This window comes from Balaenoptera physalus (assembly GCF_965194825.1).
Source record: "Balaenoptera physalus genome assembly, chromosome: 15".
Taxonomy (NCBI): Eukaryota; Metazoa; Chordata; class Mammalia; order Artiodactyla; family Balaenopteridae; genus Balaenoptera; species Balaenoptera physalus.
The window spans coordinates 76,175,651-76,195,969 of record NC_138894.1 but is presented as its reverse complement, the minus strand read 5'-3'; the positions used below and the strand labels follow the sequence as shown (position 1 = coordinate 76,195,969).

Genomic DNA, 20,319 nt, shown 5'->3' with positions numbered 1-20,319 from the left:
ACTTTATATTAGAAATAGTAGACAGAGTAGTAAGGCAAGAAAAAGAAATAAAAGGCATGCAGATTGGAAAGGAAGAGATAACACTGCCTCTGTTTGCCTCTGTTTGTGTTCTAGCGGGAAGTGACACAGGAAACTGTTACAGAGTAGAAGAATCTCAACCCTTTGATATGACATGATTGTTTATGTAGAAAATCCCAAGGAATTTCTAGAAAACTCCTAGAACTAATAAGTGAGTTTTCTGTGGTTGTAGGATACAAGGTCAACACAGGAAAATCAATCATATTTTTTTATGCTAGCAAGAACAGTTGGAAACAAATTTTAAAAACAGTGCCATTATAATAGCTACTCTCTCTCAAAATAAAGTACAATAAATAAAATGGAAAGAAAAAAGAAATAGTTATAAATTTAATAAGATATGTTCAGGATCTATATGCAGATGAAAGGAATCAAAGACCTTGGGACTTCCCTGCTGGTGCTGTGGCTAAGACTCCACGCTTCCACTGCAGGGGGCACAGATTCCATCCCTGGTTGGGGAACTAAGATCCTGCATGCCACATGGCATGGCCGAAAAAAAAAAACAAAGGAATCAAAGACCTCAGTAAATGGAAAGACGTATCATATTGATGGATTGGAAGACTCAATATAGTTGTCATTTTCCCTAAATTAATCTATAGTTTTAGTGTAATTCCCATCAAAATCCCAGCAGGATTTTGTAGATATTGATAAGATGATTTTAAAATTTATTTGGAAAGGCAAAGGAATTAGAATAGCAAAATAATTTTGGAAAGAGGAACAAAGTTGGAGGAATCAGACTACTAAATTTTAAGACTTGTCATCAGGGTGGTACAGTATTGACAAAAGAATAGACATGAATCAATAAAATAAAATACAAAGTACAATAATGGAACCACATAAATATGGTCAGTTTATTTTTCACAATTATGAAAAAAACACTTCAGTGGAAAAAAGGGATAGTCTTCTTAAAAAATGGTGCTAGAGTGATTGGGCACCTCTATGCCAAGGGAAAAAAAATAACCTCCATCTATATCTTAAACCATGTACAAAAAATAATGAATCACATTCTGAAATGTAAAATTTCAAACTATAAAACTCTGAGAATAAAACATAAGTAGGAAGTCTTTGTAACTTGAGTTAGGCAATGAATTCTTAGATACAGCATCAAAAACACAATCTGTAAAAGAAAAAAGTTGATGAATTGGATTTCACCAAAATTAAAACCTTTGTTCTGCTGAAGATGCTGTTAAGAGAGTGAAAAGATAAGACACAGTGGGAGAAAATATTTGTAAATCACATATCTAACAGAGGACAAATTTCAAGAACATATAAAGAGCTCTCAAAAGTCAATAATAAGAAAACAAACAACTGAATAATAAGCAATGAGCAATAGATTTGAACAGTCTACCAGAGAAGATATACAGATAGCAAATAAGCATGTAAAAAGATGCTCAACTTCCTTAGTCATTAGGTAAATGTAAATTAAAACCATAATGAGATGCCATGAGACACCTGTTGGAAGGACTAAAAACAACAAGGACTATGAGAACAACAAACTGACCACATCAGTTGGTGAGAATGTGTATCAGTTGGAACTCTCATGCATTGTTTCTGTGACTGTTAAATGAAACAGCCATTCTGGAAAAGAGTTTGGCAATTTGTTTTAAGGTTAAAGATACACTTTTTCATATGATCTAGCAGTTCCACTCCTAAGTATTTACTAGAAATGATAATCATTTTTCTAGAGATGGAAATTTTGTATTCATACAAAAACCTGAACATGGATGTTTGTAGCTGCGTTATAAGACTGGAGATAACCCAAGTGTCCTTCATTGGGTAAATGGATAAACAAACTGTGGTACATCCATACGATGAAACACTAGTCAGCCAAGGAAAGGAACAGACTATTCATACATGCATTTAAATGTATCAGTACATTTGGCTGGATTTTAAATACCTTACTATATGATTCTAAATATGACATTCTGGAAAATGTGAAACTGAAGGGACAGAGAACAGATCAGAGGTTGCCAAGGATGAGGGATGGTGGGAAAGTTCAACGACAAAGGCATAGCATGAAGAGATTTTGGAGGGTATCCTAATTTTGGTAGCATTTATATAAATCTATGCATGTGAATCTACACATATGATAAAACTCATTTAACTCTACACAAAAAAGGTACATTTTACTGTATATAAAATTTTAAAAAATAGTTAAAAATTTAATTTCATCCTTTTCTTTTTACTCTTTTCAAGTTGCTACTAATAATTTTTAAATTATGTATATGGCTTGCATTATATTTCTGTTGCGCAGCGCAGCTTAGATACTGGAAATGCAAATAAGGAGTACATGTGGTCTCAGTCTAGAGACAGGAATCTGATAGAAGGAAGTCTCATAAGGAAAGGAGGGAAATTTAAATGATCTCAGTTTAATCTACCCCCACTTTCATCCTTTCCTCTACAGATAATTTTTGAGGGCCTGTTTCATGCAAATTATAACAACTCTCAGATATAATTCTTTATAGTCTCTTTTTCTTAATATAGGAAAAGAAATTTTACCTCTTAAGACAAAAAAATGTGCTGTACAATGGAATCATTGGCAGTATCTCTGAATTTGTGGGGAAAACAGAGTGTATGTTTGAGGCATTTGATAAGTTTCTTCATCATATCCTTGTGATGAATGTTCAGGTTTGTAGGTTTTTTTTTTTGCAAAATTTTAAGATTTATTAATTATTGATGCTGTGTAACTGAGCATTTTAATTTTTATATTTTTCTGCATTTAAAATGTTTCTACATATTTGAAATACTTCATGTTTTAAAAAGATATCAATCAATTAAAAAAATGGTAGGCATATAGATGGTAGATAGACAAAAATGATAGATAAATGGATAGTGATATGGGCACAGACTAGATCCTAGTACTTCATTCAGCCTTTTACTAGTCCTAAGCATGAGGGACTCCTATAAACTTCAAATAAATAATCCACACGTGTACAAATGTTGTAAGTTACAAAGCGCTTTCGAACCTATTATTTCATTAGAACTAGACAGCATCCCATAAGGTATGAAGAACAATGATTTTCATGTCTTTCATTTTTTTCATTTTTTTCATTTTTTTCAGATGAGGGAAATGAGGTTCAATGAGTTTCAATGATTTATAGAAGGTTACACAGATAATACACTGTGAAACTATTACTCAAATCTAACCTATTCCCTTGCCAATCTACCCTATAGGAAGGAGTATGAGGGGGTAGGGGAAGTCTTTACTACCCTGTCTTGCTGTCACCCAATGGATTGGGGAAGAAAGGGTAGAAGAGAACTGGGTACACACACTGAACCTCAGAGGTGGGGGTCTGCTTCGTGCATGGGATACACTCGTGGTCCTGCAGGCCTCCAGTACGTGTCTTTTGGTAGAACCTGGGCAGACAGTCCCCACAGACGGCATTAGAGGTAGCTGTACAGTTAGCCTTCTGGATACGACTGATGACAGCACAGGTGATGCAAGTCTGACATCTATGGTGGCCCCAGCTGCTTTTGTATCTGAGGGGAGGGCAGGCTGTGCAGTATGCATCTCTACCTTCTCCGTAACCACAATCCTGCTAGTGCTGGAGGGTCTCCTGCAGAGGTGGGGAGGCGGCTGTGGCTCACCGCGGGGACAAAGAAAATGGCAGCAGCAGTTCTGGGGAGGACTCATTGGCGTGAGCCCTCCCGGAGGCTGCTGTCAGTCCCACCCAACAGCCTGTTGGCTCCAATGCTGCAGGTTTGTAGTATTTGGGGGTAAATATTATTGTTTGAATGATTGCACCCAGGAGGTACTGATAATTGAACTGTGACTGCCAGAGAGGGAGTTTCCCAGAAGCATGGTTAGCCAGTCTGTGTATAACTTGAAAGTGAGGGTGCCAGCCCTAAATTGGAATAGAACCAAAGAATATTTTGATGGGTTGTAAATAGAGAGGTGAATCTAACAAGATTGAAATGTAATAGAGATAAATTTAAACTCCTGAAATGGCTTCCGAAATTCAGGTATCCAAGTTAAGAATGAGGGATATATGGCTTAGCATTAGTGTATATGTAAAATTTGGGGGCTTTTAGTTGATAGGGCACGTAATATGAGTTAACATTGATATGGCTGCCAAAAAAGCTACTTCAATTTGCAGTGGTATTTATTAATAGAAGTTTAGTACCTAAAATGAAGGCATGGATTTTCTTTTACTTGATTCTGTGTTCTTTAGAGCACACCTGGAATCTTGTGTTTGGTTCTGGGTATTACCCTCTAAGAGGACTGTTGACAAACTGGTACACATGCAGAGAAGAGAGAGGAGACAGTGATAAAGGAAATGGAGACCAAGTCATAAGAGGAATAGTGAAAGAAACTGGGATATTTAACCTGGTCAAGAGGTGACTCATGGTGGGGTTGAAAGAGAGGTCTCAAGAACTGCCTGCAAATAATTGAAGGGCTCTGATATTAAAGTGAAACTACACTTGTTCCATAAATTCCTAAGAACCAGTAGATGAAATTTTCAGAGAAAGATAGGTTGCATTTCAGTGTAAGGAAACACTATCAAGAGTTAGAACTAACTTTTGGAAATAAGTTAACCTCTCCAAAATCTTTTGTAGAACTGTTGCTTAAACCTGCCTTTCTGTTGAAAATCTCCTTCAGCCTAGCATTTCCACAAGACTCTTGTCTGACCCTTACTTCCCATAATTGGGAGTTTCAGTAAATAATCATTTTATGTAGCCACTGATAGGAATAATTCTTCCATCACTGGCAAAATACCACTTATTTACCATTTGAATTGCTTCTTTGAAACTGTGTTCTCCTGGCAGTTATTTAAGCTTAAGATAGACAAAATAGCACTATACTATAAGAATAAGGAAAGGAGCTTGTGGACAAGCTGTGTTCCTTCTGTAACCGGGGAGCAGGACATGTGGCCCGCTCTGTGGATCTGGTGATTGGGCCTTCCTGAGATGCTGCTGATATGCTCTGAAGAGTATCAGCTGCCAAGGCACAGCATGTAAATAAAAACTTTCTAGCACCGATTGTGATTTCTATGAAGAATTGTAGATGTGTATTTTCAAAGAGAAGTTTTCCTGCCCCATTGGTCCTACAGTGGTAGTCTGTCAATTTTCAGGGAATCATGAAAAATAAGACTTGAAACTGCCATTTTGTTGTTACGTGTTTGTTATACTTCTAGCCATTCTAGGTGTTTTGTTTCTTTACTTTTTCTTTCTTTCTTTGTTTCTTTCTTAACCTCACCTTATATCACCTCTGATCCTATTTTTATTTCTTTGTTCTCTTGCCTGCTCTTCCTTTTTATGAAAAGTTGGAGTAAGCAGTATCCAAGTGATCTGTACTCTGTGTTTGCATCATCTTCTCCAGGGTGAAATAAAGGAAATGCGATGTTGTTGCTCTTCTCCATGATTTGTGTTGGTCTTTTTCCACCATCTCTGCCTTGAGGTCAGGGACTATGTTTTCTACTTCCTAGATAGCTCCCCAGGTATCTAATATGTGCATCTGTGCATGGTGGGTTTTTAATAAATGTTCTCGTCTGATTTACTGACCATTCTCCCTAGCAAGGAAACATTGCTGCATTTTATTCCCAAGAGGCTATAGAGTATTAAGGTAGAGTGTTTTAGGAGTTCTTTGAGGTTGAAAGTAAGATTTTGAGAAATTCTGAAATGTAAGAGTGTGAAATTCTGAAAGATATTTATTTCTTTGTTTTGAAAATTACTTGTATAATATTTTTACTATGTGTAATATGGTAATCTCTATTTTCTTTCTCTCTAAAAGGATCCTTTCAGTTGAGGGTATAATAATTGGTATACATTGTTTCCTTTAAAAAAATTATTGCATATTTAAATAATTTTGGCAGCTTTAAAAAATTTTTTCAAATTAATGAAAATTAAAAAAAAATTAACACTCCCCAGTACTCTCTTTTAGAAGGACCCATTTGGGGAACTTGTTGAAAAATAAAGGTCTTTGTAAGTATTCATCTTATAAAAACATTCTTTGCTTTTAAAAAGGACTCATTGCAGAGTTTCTTTAAATGGAGAACTCTCCAATTGCATTTTCAAGATGATTTTATTTATAAAAAATAATTTACTCATAACCATTGAGTAAACACTTTCTAATTTATTTGTGTTTAAGTTTGGATTAAAATGGGATGAATTTTTGCATCAGATTAAAGAAAACAATGGCTTTATTGAGATATAATTCACATACCATGCAATTCACTCTTCGAAATGTACAATTTAGTGGTTTTTAATACATTCACGAAGTTGTGCAACCATCAACACAAATTCCAGAACATTTTCATCTCCACAAAAAGAAACTTTGTGCTTGTTAGCGGTAACTCCCCACTCCCCCCTTTCCAGGCCCCTGGCAACCATCAATCTACTTTCTGTCGCTATGGATTTACATATTCTGGACATTTCATAGAAGTGGAATTACACAACAGTCATACAATATGTGGCCTTTTGTGTCTGGCTGTTTTCACCTAGCATAAAGTTTTCAAGGTTTATCCACATTGTAGCATATATCAGTACTTCTTTTTTTTTTTTTTTTAATAGTTGAATAATATTCTATTATATGTATATACCACATTTTATTTATCAATTTATCAGTTGATGAATACTGAGTTGTTTCTTTTTGGCTATTGTGAATAATGCTGCTACAAACATTCATGTGCAAGTCTTTGTGTGGACATACGTTTCCATTTTTCTTGGGTGTATACCTAGGAATGGAATTGGTGGGTCCTGAAGTAACTCTATGTTTAGCATTCTGAGGATTGCCAAACTGTTTTCCAAAGTGATGGCACTGTTTTATATTCTCACCAGCACTGTATGAGGGTTCCAGTTTCTCCACAGCCTCACCAACACTTGTCATTATTTGTCTTTTTTTTTTTTTTTAATAAATTTATTTATTTATCTTTATTTATTTATGGCCGTGTTGGGTCTTCGTTTCTGTGCGAGGGCTTTCTCCAGTTGTGGCAAGCAGGGGCCACTCTTCATCGCGGTGCGCGGGCCTCTCACTATCGCGGCCTCTCTTGTTGCGGAGCACAGGCTCCAGACGCGCAGGCTCAGTAATTGCGGCTCACGGGCCCAGTTGCTCCGCGGCATGTGCGGTCTTCCCAGATCAGGGCACGAACCCGTGTCCCCTGCATTGGCAGGCAGATTCTCAACCACTGCGCCACCAGGGAAGCCCTATTTGTCTTTTTGATTGTAGCCATCATAGTGGGTCTGAAGTGGTATCTTTTTGTGGTTTTGATTTTCATTTCCTTAATGACAAATGATGTTGAGCATCTTTTCATACGTTTATTGACCATTTCTATATCTTCTTTGGAGAAATGTCTATTCAAATCCTTTGCTCATTTTTAATTGGGTTGTTTGCCTTTTATTGTTGAAGTAAAAGGGTTCTTTATATTCTGGGTATGAGTCCTTTATCAGATATGTGATTTGCCAAATCCTAAATCCAAATTTTTTCCCATTCTGTGGGTTGTCTTTTCATTTCTAGGTATTGTTCTTTGAAGGACAAAAGTTTTAAATTTTTATGAAGTCCAGTTTACCTACTTTTGCTGCTTGTGCTTTTGATTTATCATCTAAGAAAACATTGCCTAGTTATGAAGATTTACTCGTATGTTTTCTTTGAAGATTTTTATAGTTTTTGCTCATACACTTAGGTCTTAGATCCATTTTGAGTTAATTTTTGTATATGGTATGAGTTGGGACTCAAGTTCATTCTTTTGCATGTGGCTATCCAGTTCTCCCAGCACCATTTGTTGAAAAGACTCTGTCTTAGTCTGTTCAGGCTGCTATAACAGATTACCATACACTGGGTGGCTTAAACAACAGATGTTTATTTCTCACAGTTCTGGAGGCTGGGAAGTCTGAGATGAAGGTGCTGGCAGAGTCAGTGGTGAGGGTCTTCTTCCTGGTTCATAAACAGTCTGTCTTTTTGTTATAACCTCGCATGGCAGAAGTGGGAGGGGCCTTCTCTTGGTTCTCTTTTATAAGGGCACTAATCCCATTCATGAGGGCTCTGCCCTTATGACTTAATCACCCACAAAGGCCCACCTACAAGTACTGTCATACTGGGGATTAGGTTTCAACATATGAATTTTAAAGGGACACAAACATTCAGTCTATAGCAGACTCTTTTATTTAAAAATTTTTAAAAAATTGTGTAAAATATATATAACAAACATCTCAGTAGTGTTAAGTACATTCACATTGTTGTGCAATCTCCATAACTCTTTTCATCTTACAAAACTGAAACTCTGTACCCTTTAAAGAACAACTTCCCATTCTCCCCTTCTCCCAGCTCCTGCTAACCACCATTCTCCTTTCTGCCTCTTTGAATTTGACTACTCTGGGTACCTCATATAAGTGAACTTGTACAGTATTTGTGTTTTTTATGACTGGCTCATTTCACTTTCCATAACGTCCTCAAGGTTCATCCATATTACACCATGTGTCAAAATGTATTTGTGTGTGTGTGTGTGTGTGTGTGTGTGTGTGTGTGTATGTGTGTGTGTGGACCATTTTTAAAGTCTTTATTGAATTTGTTACAATATTGCTTCTGTTTTATGTTTTGGTTTTTTGGCCACAAGGCATGTGGGATCTTAGCTCCCTGACCAGGAATTGAACCTGTACCCCCTGCATTGGAAGGCGAAGTCTTAACCACTGGTCTGCCAGGGAAGTCCCAGAATGTCCTTTTTTGAAGCTGATTAATATTCCGTTGTATTTGTACACTGCATTTTGTTTATCCATTCATCTGTCAATGGACACTTGTGTTGTTTTCATTAGTCTATCGTGAATAATGCTGCTGTGAACCTGAGTATGAAAATATTTGTTTGAGACACTAACACTGATTTCACTTCTTTTGAATATATACGCAGAGTAGAATTGCTGGATCATATGGTAATTGTATTTTTAAATGTTTGAGGTACTGCCATATTGTTTTCCATAGCAGCTGCATCATTTTACATTTCCACCAGTGGTGCACAGGGGTTCCAGTTCCTCCACAACCTCGCCAACACTTGTTATATTCTCTCTCTCTTTTTTCTTTAATAGTCATCCTTATGGGTGTCAAATGATGAAAAACTCTTTTTGCCCCACTGAATTGTCTTGGCACCCTTGGCAGAAATCAATTAACTATAAATATGAAAGTTTATTTCCAGAGTCTGAATTCTGTTCCATTGATCTGTATGTCTGTCCTTATGTCGTTACCACACTGTCTTGATCACTGTGGCTTTGTAATAAATTTTGAAATTGGGAAGTGTGAGTCTTTCAAGTTTGCTCTTTTTCAGGATTACTTTTTGGCCATGGTGGATCCCTTGCATTTCCATATGACTTTTAGGATTGGTTTGTCAATTTCTGCAAAAAAATAAGCCAGCAGGATTGCATGAAATCTGTAGATTAATTTAGATAGTATTGCCATCTTAACAATATTAAGTCTCCTGATCCATGAACATGAGTTGTTCATCTCCCATATACGTAGGCTTTCTTTAAAGTCTTTCAACAATGTTTTGTAGTTTTTAAAGTGCAAGTCTTAACACTTCTTTCGTTAAGTTTATTCCTAAGTATTTCATTCTTTTTGATGTTGTTGTAAATGGAATTATATTCTTAACTTTATGTTTGGATTGTTTGTTAGTAGTGTATAGAAAAGCAGTTGATTTTATACCTCTATCTTGTATCTTGCAACCTTGTGAAACTTGTTTATTAGTTCTCATAGTTTTGTGTGTGTGTGTGTGTCTGTGTGTGTGTGTGTGTGAATTCTTTAGGGTTTTCTATATGCAAGATCATGTCATCTGTGGATAGAGATAAGTTTAGTTTTTCTTTCCAATCTAGATGCCATTCATTTCTTTTTCTTGCCTGATTGCCCTGGCTAGAACCTCCAGTACAGTGTTGAATAGAATTGGCAAGAGTAGATATCCTTGGATCAGATTTCTAATGTTTAGTGGTTTGGAAATATGTATTACTGACAGTGCTCCTTTGAGAACTTGAAAATCCAGCTTTGTGTCCTCCTGTAGTAACAAAAGTAATAAAATTTCTTCTATTGGAATTTAGCATGCTATTTATTTTTTGAACATCAAGGCACAATAGATTCTAGCTTGGCTTTTTCCAAAACTTTAATGCCTCTGTTCTATTAACTTATGGGTATAGTTGAGTAAGAATGAGTAATCAGTACATTTATATTGTCTTTGCCTCTTAGTCTTGGCTTGGGGTAATGCTTTATAGTTAGAACACTTGAAGGAAGTTTATAATTTGTAATAGATATAGTTAAAACCAGGGATAATGATTGTGGTAGGGTGAAGGAGAGGTAGTGATTGTACTACTTTTGATAATTTAATTCCACACCCAACTTCTGAAGAGTATATTTTCTTGTTTAGATTTATTCCCTACAGAAAGTGGTAGAAGTAACTCTTCCATACTTTATGCTTTTTTTAAAAAAATAAATTTATTTATTTATTTTTGGCTGCATTGGGTGTTCGTTGCTGCGCGTGGGTTTTCTCTATTTGTGGTGAACAGGGGCTACTCTTCATTGCGGCGCGCGGGCTTCTCATTGCGGTGGCTTCTCTTGTTATGGAGCACGGGCTGTAGGCTCACGGGCTTCAGTAGTTGTGACACGCAGGCTCAGTAGTTGTGGCTCGCAGGCTCTAGAATGCAGGCTCAGTAGTTATGGTGCACGGGCTTAGTTGCTCTGCGGCATGTGGGATCTTCCTGGACCAGGGCTTGAACCTGTGTCCCCTGCATTGGCAGGCAGATTCTTAACCACTGCACCACCAGGGAAGCCCTATTCTGTACTGTAGATTTTGTCAGTACTTAGATACCCAATTCAGAGAACAGAATTTCTTTCATATATTGAGCATTTCTTGAATATATTCTGTATCTATTGTACTTTGCCCTGTCGGAGAAGACATGAAGTAAGTATAAGAGCATATTTATTCTCTGAATGCTTACAAGATATTTAGGAAGATCAAGTATATGTACTTACTTTGTACTGCTGTGTATTTGTGCTGCAGTGTATATGTTCTGTCCCCCTCACTAAATGTAAGCTCCTTGAGGATAACCATCTTTGTATTGACATGGTATGTGTCATAGTGCCTCACATGTACCATGTGTTTATTATGAATTTTTAAAATCAATGGAGCTACGAAACCAATATAAGACTACAGTTAAATACTCACTGAATGGCATAACCAATCAGTATTGTTGAATTTCAGAAGTAACAATGATCAGTGTGTACTGGATTTATTAGGGAAGGCTTCATGCAAGAGAAGGTAATTAAGAGGGCTCATACAGGATGAGTAAGAACTGAGCAAGGGGAAAGAGCATTTCAACTAGGTGTCATAGTTTGGAGGTCAGCGAGTGGATCATGTTGATTGGAATAGAAAATTGGTATCGGCTTGTAGATAGAGAGAAGGGTGGATAAATAAGGAACATTGTGTTTTGGAGGCCTTAAATGCCAGTTTGAAAAGTTTGCTCTTACTCCATTTGACATTAGAGAACCATTGACATTTTTTGAGCTAGGATGTTTTGGGGCAAAGCAGTACTTTAAGATTTACTTTATGATAGTATGTATTATGGGCTGGACGTATTGGGAGACCATTTAAGAGGGTATGGTAGTAATTCTTCTAGTCTGTTGAGTCCTTAAAAACAGAGTTTTTTGTTTGATCTTTCATGCCCAGCATAGTGCCTAGAGGAGAGTTCAAATTTTTGTTCTTTGGATGCATAACTGTATGGCCTAAGTCATCTGGGCCTGGGTTGAGCTGTTAGCAGTAGGAAATATGCATATGCGAAACATTTTGGGGAAAAAATTGAGATGACTTGTTTTCTAAGAGTATAAAGGGTGTGGGTCAGTTCAAAGATGACATTAAAGTTTCAGCATAGGTGACTAAGGAGTAGCAGTGCCATCCCTAGAAATGGGGAAGTCAGTTAGGGGAAGAGAGGAGTGAGAAAAGGGATAGTCATGAGCATGTTTTTAGACTTGTTGAGTTTGAAGTTGAAATACATAGTACACAGGGTTAGAAAGGCTCAAATGAAAACTGAATTCTGAATGTTTGAATTTAGATGTCACTATGAAGATATTATTGTTTGAGCAGTAAAAATGACTGGACTGATACAACACTATGTGTGTGCATGGGTACAGAGGTTGTGGGCATGTATACAAGTATACACACTCTTGTACACTAGAACCCAGTATGTGTGTTAGATTGTGGATATACTAATCTGCTTGTTGGTGTTAGTGGAATGATGAGGACTGATTCTTGGGGTGAGCAGAGGGAAAAAAAAGGAAGCTAAAGAAGGAGAAAGGAGAGGAACAGAGAGGTAGAAGATCTTAAAGTACAAATTTGCCAAGGAGCTTTTGTAATTTATCTTATGCTTCAATATAATACTTTCAATAGTAATAACACTGTTACTAACAATAGTAGTACTCCTGTTTGACTTGTTGAGTGCTTACCATATGCCAGACACCTAGCTAGACATGCTATCTCTTTTTACCCTCACAACAAATCTGTGATGTCAGTACTATTATATCTTCTTTTTACTGATGAGGAAACTGAACTCTAAAGAAGTTAAAACTTGCCCAAATGACTTGAACTAATAAATAATTAGGAGATCCTGTGGTTTTAAATCTGACTTTTTGGACTCCAAGCCAAATGTTCTTTCCATTATACCAAAGGTTTGTGTGTTTAATTTCTTCAAGACAAGGACTTTATCTTTAGAAAATCAGTCCTTGATAAAGGCTTATTAATTAGCAGGCAGTGATTGGACAGTAATGTTTCCTATTAACAAAATCTGCATGTACTTTGGATGTTATTGCTTCTACTTTTCTACATGGGTATTTATATTTATAGTGTATTAGGAGGTAACACTTTCTGATTGCATGCTGTGGATGTTAATTTAAAAGAAGATATCAGTTCTTTCGTTTCTGAAAGTGCTTTTCAGTATTTTTGTTAAACTAATATAAACTTCTTTTAGAAGTTTTTCTGATGCACTCCTCAGATCATTCATACATTTGCAAGGAAATAAGAAGGGCTGACATTTTCTTTTATTTCAGGGGATATCATTTTCAATGCCCAGTACCCAGAGCTGCCTCCCGACTTTATCTTTGGAGAAGATGCTGAGTTCCTGCCAGACCCCTCGGCTCTGCATGTGAGTACTGCAGGCCTGTTTGGATGATCTCTGTTTGCTGAAAGGAGAATAAAGTTAGCTTTTGATAATTCTTTAACAGATACATTTGCTGAACATATGGATTTTTTCCACCCCTTTTTTCTCTGTCCTATGAAATAAGTGTAACTCGTTATGTGCCAAAATAATAAGAGATTTTTTTTCATTGCAGTTTTACTTTCAGACTATTTTGAATTAATGAAAACCTCTAGCATATTGGTTAAAATATATTTACTTCAGCTGAAGGAGACATGTTGAAAACATTTTCTTTGTTTTAACTTAATATTTCATGCCTGCAATCAATTTTCTAATGTTTACTAACACTTCATCACGGGGCTTGTTAAGGGAGTGTTTCTTGGCTCTTCAGGAGGCCTTTTTTTGTATAGAAGTGAAAGTGGCAAATTTGGACTTACATCTGCATTTTCTCAGTATTATTATCAGAAGGGTAAAGACCAGATTAAGTGTTCTTTATTAAGCAAGACCAAAAACTTTGTAGTTGAAGTAAAATGTTTCTGGATTTAAAGCAGAGAAAAGGGTGGTAGTACTTGTCAGAGCACATGTGGTTTGTATAAAAAATGTCTTTTTCATGGCTAGTGGAGAAAAGCATGTGCCATTTTGTTTAAAAGGTCTGACCAGACAAAATGTCTCTCTCTTTCCCTTCTCAAGTTTGAATTTGCTATGATGCCTGTACCATAAGAGGTTCTATTATTGTTCAAAAACTATGTTCTTAGTTTTGTTTTTTGGAAATTTTTTTTTGTCTCATTGAAGTTTTGTAATTAAAAGTTTGAGGACTTGCTTGGAAATCTTGTCCCCCCTCCCTTTTTTAAAAGGGAAGTATTAAACAGGAAGTACTAACCCAAACCTAAAGAATTATCTTAAATTTTGGAACACAGCTGTAAAAATACAGTTGGCAAGAGTAGGATGGGTTTGTTGCAAAATTTCTAATAATTACACATAAACTGTTACTTTAGTTGATTTTTTAAAACATTGTAGTTTAAGTATGGTCCCTTTAGATGCTTTGTGTTACAAATTCACCCCATATTGAAGCTGAAGGCCTTACCTGGAGAAAATAAGGCAGAAGTACCCCTACAGATCTGTCCTGTATTAAATACGCCCAGTGGAAGGTAGCATATGCTAAATGCCAAAGATATATTACAGGCTAAGAGCTCCAGAAGTTTAAAGAAGCTTGTCAGAAAAGGCTTTGTTGCGGAGGTGAAACTTATAATAATACTTGAAGAATGGAACAAAAGTGGGGAGTGTGGCACAGAGTATTTCAAGTAAGGGGAATGACATAAACAAATGATATGTATAATATATTGTAGAAGAAGGTACTTGACAGGTTTGCTGAAGAGTAAGTTAATATAAGGAAGGGCTAGAAAAGGTTAGAAAGATAACTTGGGATAAGATTGTGGAATGCATTGAATGCTAGGTTAAGAGCCACTGAAGGAAATGATACTTGGAGAATTATCTAACAGCAGTGTGGTCTGTATAAGAGAGATTGAGGACTGTTGTAAAAATCTATGGGGGGGAAGGGGCTTTGAGCCAGCATGATGCAAGAGGGAACACTATGATGGAAAGGATAAGAAATATATGTTTACAATTTCTCTTTTTGGAATTGCCTTTAAAATTTACAAGGCACATCTTCAATATTAGCAAGGATTGTGAGTATAGACGTTATCTTTCTATCTATCTGTCTATCTCTCTATTTATTTTGGTGAGAGTATAGACTTTAAAAGCTAGAAAGGACCTTAAGTTTTATCTTATTCCACTTTTCTGTTTTAATATTCAGGAAATCGACCTAGATTTATTTTATTTTATTTTTTTAACATCTTTATTGGAGTATAATTGCTTTACGATGGTGTGTTAGTTTCTGCTGTATGACAAATTGAATCAGCTATATGTATACATATATCCCCATATCTCCTCCCTCTTGCATCTCCCTCCCATCCTCTCTATCCCACCCCTCTAGGTGGACACAAAGCACCGAGGTGATCTCCCTGTGCTATGCGGCTGCTTCCCACTAGCTATCTATTTTACATTTGGTAGTGTATATATGTACATGCCACCCTCTCACTTCGTCCCAGCTTACCCTTCCCCCTCCCCGTGTCCTCAAGTCCATTCTCTACGTCTGTGTCTTTATTCCTGTCCTGCCCCTAGGTTCTTCAGAACCATTTTTTTTTTTTTTAGATTCCATATATATGTGTGTTACCATACGGTATTTGTTTTTCTGTTTCTGACTTACTTCACTCTGTATGACAGTCTCTAGGTCCATCCACCTCACTACAAATAACCCAATTTCGTTTCTTTTTATGGTGGAGTAATATTCTATTGTATATATGTGCCACATCTTCTTTATCCATTCATCTGGGAAATCGACCATATTGTTGTGTTGGAGTTGATATTATAACTTCACTCTTCTGATGTTTAGTTGTTTTTTTTCTTTTTTTTATAAGTGTAAACTTCTTCTTATTTATTTATTTAATGGTGCATATTTTATTTTATTTTTATTTATTTATTTATTTGGTTGCACCGGGTCTTAGTTGCGGCAGGTGGGCTCCCCAGTTGCGGCTCGTGGGCTTCTTAGTTGTGGCTCACTGACCCCTTAGTTGCAGCACACAGGCTCCCTAGCTGTGGCATACGAACTCTTAGTTGTGGCATGCATGTAGGATCTAGTTCCCTGACCAGGGATGGAACCTGGGCCCCCTGGAGTCTTAACCACTGCGCCACCAGGGAAGTCCCCTGATGTTTAGTTTTGAGTGAAGTTATCATAAATGTTTTTGAGAAATTAGCTGAAAAAGAACAGCCAAAAAAATAAAGCACTATATCTAAAAGAAAGATTACAAATCTAGGGGAACACCTCTTTAGCTATAGTTTATCTAAGGCCTCAGGCAGGTTACCCAGTGCTTCTTTATGGACCAGTCAGCTGGACAAGCCTAGATAAGCAACCAGGATACACCCTGCACTAGCTGGGTGAGGTCTACACAGCTCTGGAGGGTGCCCTGTATCTTTGCAAAGAACGGTTTGAAGTAGCTTAAAGGGTACACATAAGGTTAATAAAAATATATGAGGTGCTCTAACCCATCTGATGAAGCCACTTTTTTCTAAACTCAGACTCTTCATTCAGGAAGGTGAATTTCATTATGGACTTTGAGATTCTCAGCTGAATGGAAAGTACTAGATAGATACCAGATCTAGAGATAGGTATCTCATAGATATCAGGGAATCATAAAATTATTGTTAGGATCTTAATGGTACAGTTGGTCCCACTTCTGGTTTTACACTTGTTTTGTTTTACACTTGTTTTGCTAGAATAATTTAGGAAGCCTGTTAAAAATACAAATTTTTGAACCTCACTGGACATACTGAATTAGATAGATACTTTAGGGAGCCACAGAGTCATTAAGTTCCCTGCGTGATTTTTATGTGTTAGTCTGTAAACTGCTATTGGGAACCACTAATTGAATCCATCTCTTACAGTAATATCTCCAATAGAAGGCCATTTGCCTTTGCTTGACATTATTTCCAGTGAGGTATCATTTTCCATTTTGGGAATAGCTCTGATTTTTTTAAAATAACTTCTTTATTGAGACATAATTTATATGCCATACAATTCACCTATTTAAAGTGTATAATTCAGTGTTTTTTTTTTAACATCTTTATTGGAGTATAATTGCTTTACAATGGTGTGTTAGTTTCTGCTTTATAGCAAAGTGAATTAGCTAGACATATACATATATCCCCATATCTCCTCCCTCTTGCGTCTCCCTCCCACCCTCCCTATCCCACCTCTAGGTGGACACAAAGCACCGAGCTGATCTCCCTGTGCTATGTGCTGCTTCCCACTAGCTATCTGTTTTACATTTGGTAGTGTATATATGTCCATGCCACTCTCTCACTTCGTCCCAGCTTACCCTTCCCCCTCCCTGTGTCCTCAAGTCCATTCTCTACATCTGCGTCTTTATCCCTGTCCTGCCCCTAGGTTCTTCAGAACCTTTTTTTTTTCTTTAGATTCCATATATATGTGTTAGCATACGGTATTTGTTTTTCTCTTTCTGACTTACTTCACTCTGTAGGACAGACTCTAGGTCCATCCACCTCACTACAAATAACTCAGTTTTGTTTCTTTTTATGGCTGAGTAATATTCCATTGTATATATGTGCCACATCTTCTTTATCCATTCATCTGTTGATGTACACTTAGGTTGCTTCCACGTCCTGACTATTGTAAATAGAGCTGCAATGGACATTATGGTACATGACTCTTTTTGAATTATGGTTTTCTCAGGGTATATGCCCAGTAGTGGGATTGCTGGGTCGTATGGTAGTTCTATTTTTAGTTTTTTAAGGAACCTCCATACTGTTCTCCATAGTGGCTGTATCAATTTACATTCCCACCAACAGTGCAAGAGGGTTCCCTTTTCTCCACACCCTCTCCAGCATTTATTGTTTGTAGATTTTTTGATGATGGCCATTCTGACTGGTATGAGGTGGTGCCTCATTGTAGTTTTGATTTGCATTTCTCTAATGATTAGTGATGTTGAGCATCCTTTCATGTGTTTGTTGGTAATCTCTGTATCTTTGGAGAAATGTCTATTCAGGTCTTCTCATTTTTGGATTGGGTTTTTTTGATATTGAGCTGCATGAGCTGCTTGTATATTTTGGAGATTAATCCTTTGTCAGTTGCTTCATTTGCAAGTATTTTCTCCCATTCTGAGGGTTGTCTTTTTGTCTTGTTTATGGTTTCCTTTGCTGTGCAAAAGCTTTTAAGTTTCATTAGGTCCCATTTGTTTATTTTTGTTTTTATTTCCATTTCTGTAGAAGGTAGGTCAAAAAGGATCTTGCTGTGATTTATGTCATAGAGTGTTCTGCCTATGTTTTCCTCTAAGAGTTTTATAGTGTCTGGCCTTACATTTCGGTCTTTAATCCATTTTGAGTTTATTTTTGTGTATGGTGTTAGGGAGTGTTCTAATTTCATTCTTTTACATGTAGCTGTCCAGTTTTCCCAGCACCACTTGTTGAAGAGGCTGTCTTTTCTCCATTGTATACTCTTGCCTCCTTTATCAAATATAAGGTGACCATATGTGTATGGGTTTATATCTGGGCTTTCTATCCTGTTCCATTGATCTATATTTCTGTTTTTGTGCCAGTACCATACTGTCTTGATTAATTTCAGTGGTTTTTAGTTGTGCAACTATCACCACAGTCAAATTTAGAACATTGTCATCACCTCTAAAAGAAATTCCAGACCCATTAGCAGTCACTTCCGTATCCTCCCCACCCCCACCTGTGTTCACTCTCAGCAGTAACTAATGTATATTTCTGTCTGTTTATTTGCCTATTCTGGATATTTCATATAAATGGAATCATATAATATATGGTCCTTTGTGACTGACTTCTTTCACTTAGCATACTGTCTTCAGTGTAACATGTATCACTACATCATTTTTTGTTGCCAAGTAATATTCTATTGTATACATGTACCACATTTTATTTGTACTTTTGTCAGTTGATGAACATTTGGGTTGTTTCCACATTTTGGGTATTATAAATACTGCTGTTGTTTGGACATATTTTTAGTCCTTTTGGATATATAGGAGTGGAATTACAGGGTCAAATGGTAACACTATGTTTAACTTTTTGAGGAACTCCCTGACTGTTTTCCAAAGTGTCTGTACCATTTTACATCCCCATTAGTGGTGTATAAGTGTTCCAGTTTCTTCACATTCTCACTAACACTTATTGTTATCTATCTTTATGATTAGACCCATCCTAGTGGGTATGAAGTGGTTATCTCATTGTGGTTTTTGGTTTGCATTTCCTTGATGGCTAATGATGTTATGCATCTTTTTCTTTGTTAATTGGCCATTTATTTATCTTCTTTGTAGAAATGTCTATTCAAATCCTTTGCCCATTTTTAAATTGGGTTATTTGTCTTTTTATTGTTGAGGTGTAAGTATTCTTTATATATTCTGGGTACAAGTTCTTTATCAAGATATATGACTTACAAAATTTTCTCCCATTCTGTGGATTTTTTCACTTTCTAGATAGTATTGTTTGAAGGGCAAAAATTTTTAATTTTTAGGAAGTCCAAGTTGTCTTTTTTCTTTTGTTGTTTGTGCTTCTGGTTTCATATCTAAGAAACCATTGCCTAGTCCAAGTTTAATAATTTTTGCTCTTACTGTGAGGTAGGGGCCTTGCTTTATTGTTTTACAAGTGGAGATACAGATGCCCCAAGCACAGTTTATTGGAAAGACTATCTTTTCCTTATTGAATTGTTTTGGCATTCTTGGCATTCTGAAACTCAATTGACTATAAATGTGTGGGTTTGTTTCTGAATTCTCAATATGTATACCCGTACCACACTGTCTTACTTTCTGTGACTTTGTAATAAGTTTTGAAATTGGGAAGTATGAGTTTTTGAATTTTGTTCTTCTTTTCCAAGATTGCTTTGACTAGTGGGTTGCTCTCATTTCCACATTAATTTTAGGATCAGCTTGTCAATTTCTGCAAGGAATCCAGCTGGGATTTTGGAAGAGATTGCATTTAATCTGTATACCCAGCTAGAGATTATTTCTATTTTAACAACATTAAGTCTTCTAATCCAGGAACATGAAATGCCTTAACATTTTTAAGTCTTTCGTTAATATCTTTTAATTTTGTAATTTTCAGAGTACAGGTTTTACACTCGTTTTGTTAAATTTATTCCTAAGAACTTTATTGTTTTTGTAAATAAACTTGTTTTTAATTTCATTTTCAGTTTCACATTGATACTATACAGAAACAATTGATTTTTGTATATTGATCTTGTATCCAGCAACCTTACAGCTCTAACTTTTAACATAAAGTTTTTCTTTCTATTGAGCAGAAATCTCTTTACAGAATTATGTTCTTCATCTTTTTCTACTTTTTTGAGGTAAATCAGTTTGTTGTCGAAGCTGGGTGATTACATATTTTGATATTGAGATGTGGTCATAAAATACTGATATCGCTTTTCCTTTGATCTCTTAAACTCAACTTAAAGTGTTTCATAAGATAGAAATGGAAGCAGCATTGCAATTAGCTTACAGTATGTCTGGGAGCTTCTTTTAAGATCAACATTCATAAATTGTAGTAGATTTCTTAAAAATTTGC

General features: G+C 36.3%; 1 protein-coding gene across 4 annotated transcripts in view; it reads left to right on the top strand.

The window, feature by feature from the left end:
• BABAM2 (BRISC and BRCA1 A complex member 2) overlaps positions 1–20,319 on the top strand; it is a 443,342-nt gene that overhangs the window by 73,835 nt on the left and 349,188 nt on the right. For all 4 annotated transcript variants that reach the window (XM_082427967.1, XM_082427965.1, XM_082427966.1 and 1 more), the window contains exon 4: positions 13,079–13,173. In XM_082427967.1, the coding sequence (XP_082284093.1) occupies positions 13,079–13,173 (95 nt within the window). The remainder of the gene's footprint in view (positions 1–13,078; positions 13,174–20,319) is intronic.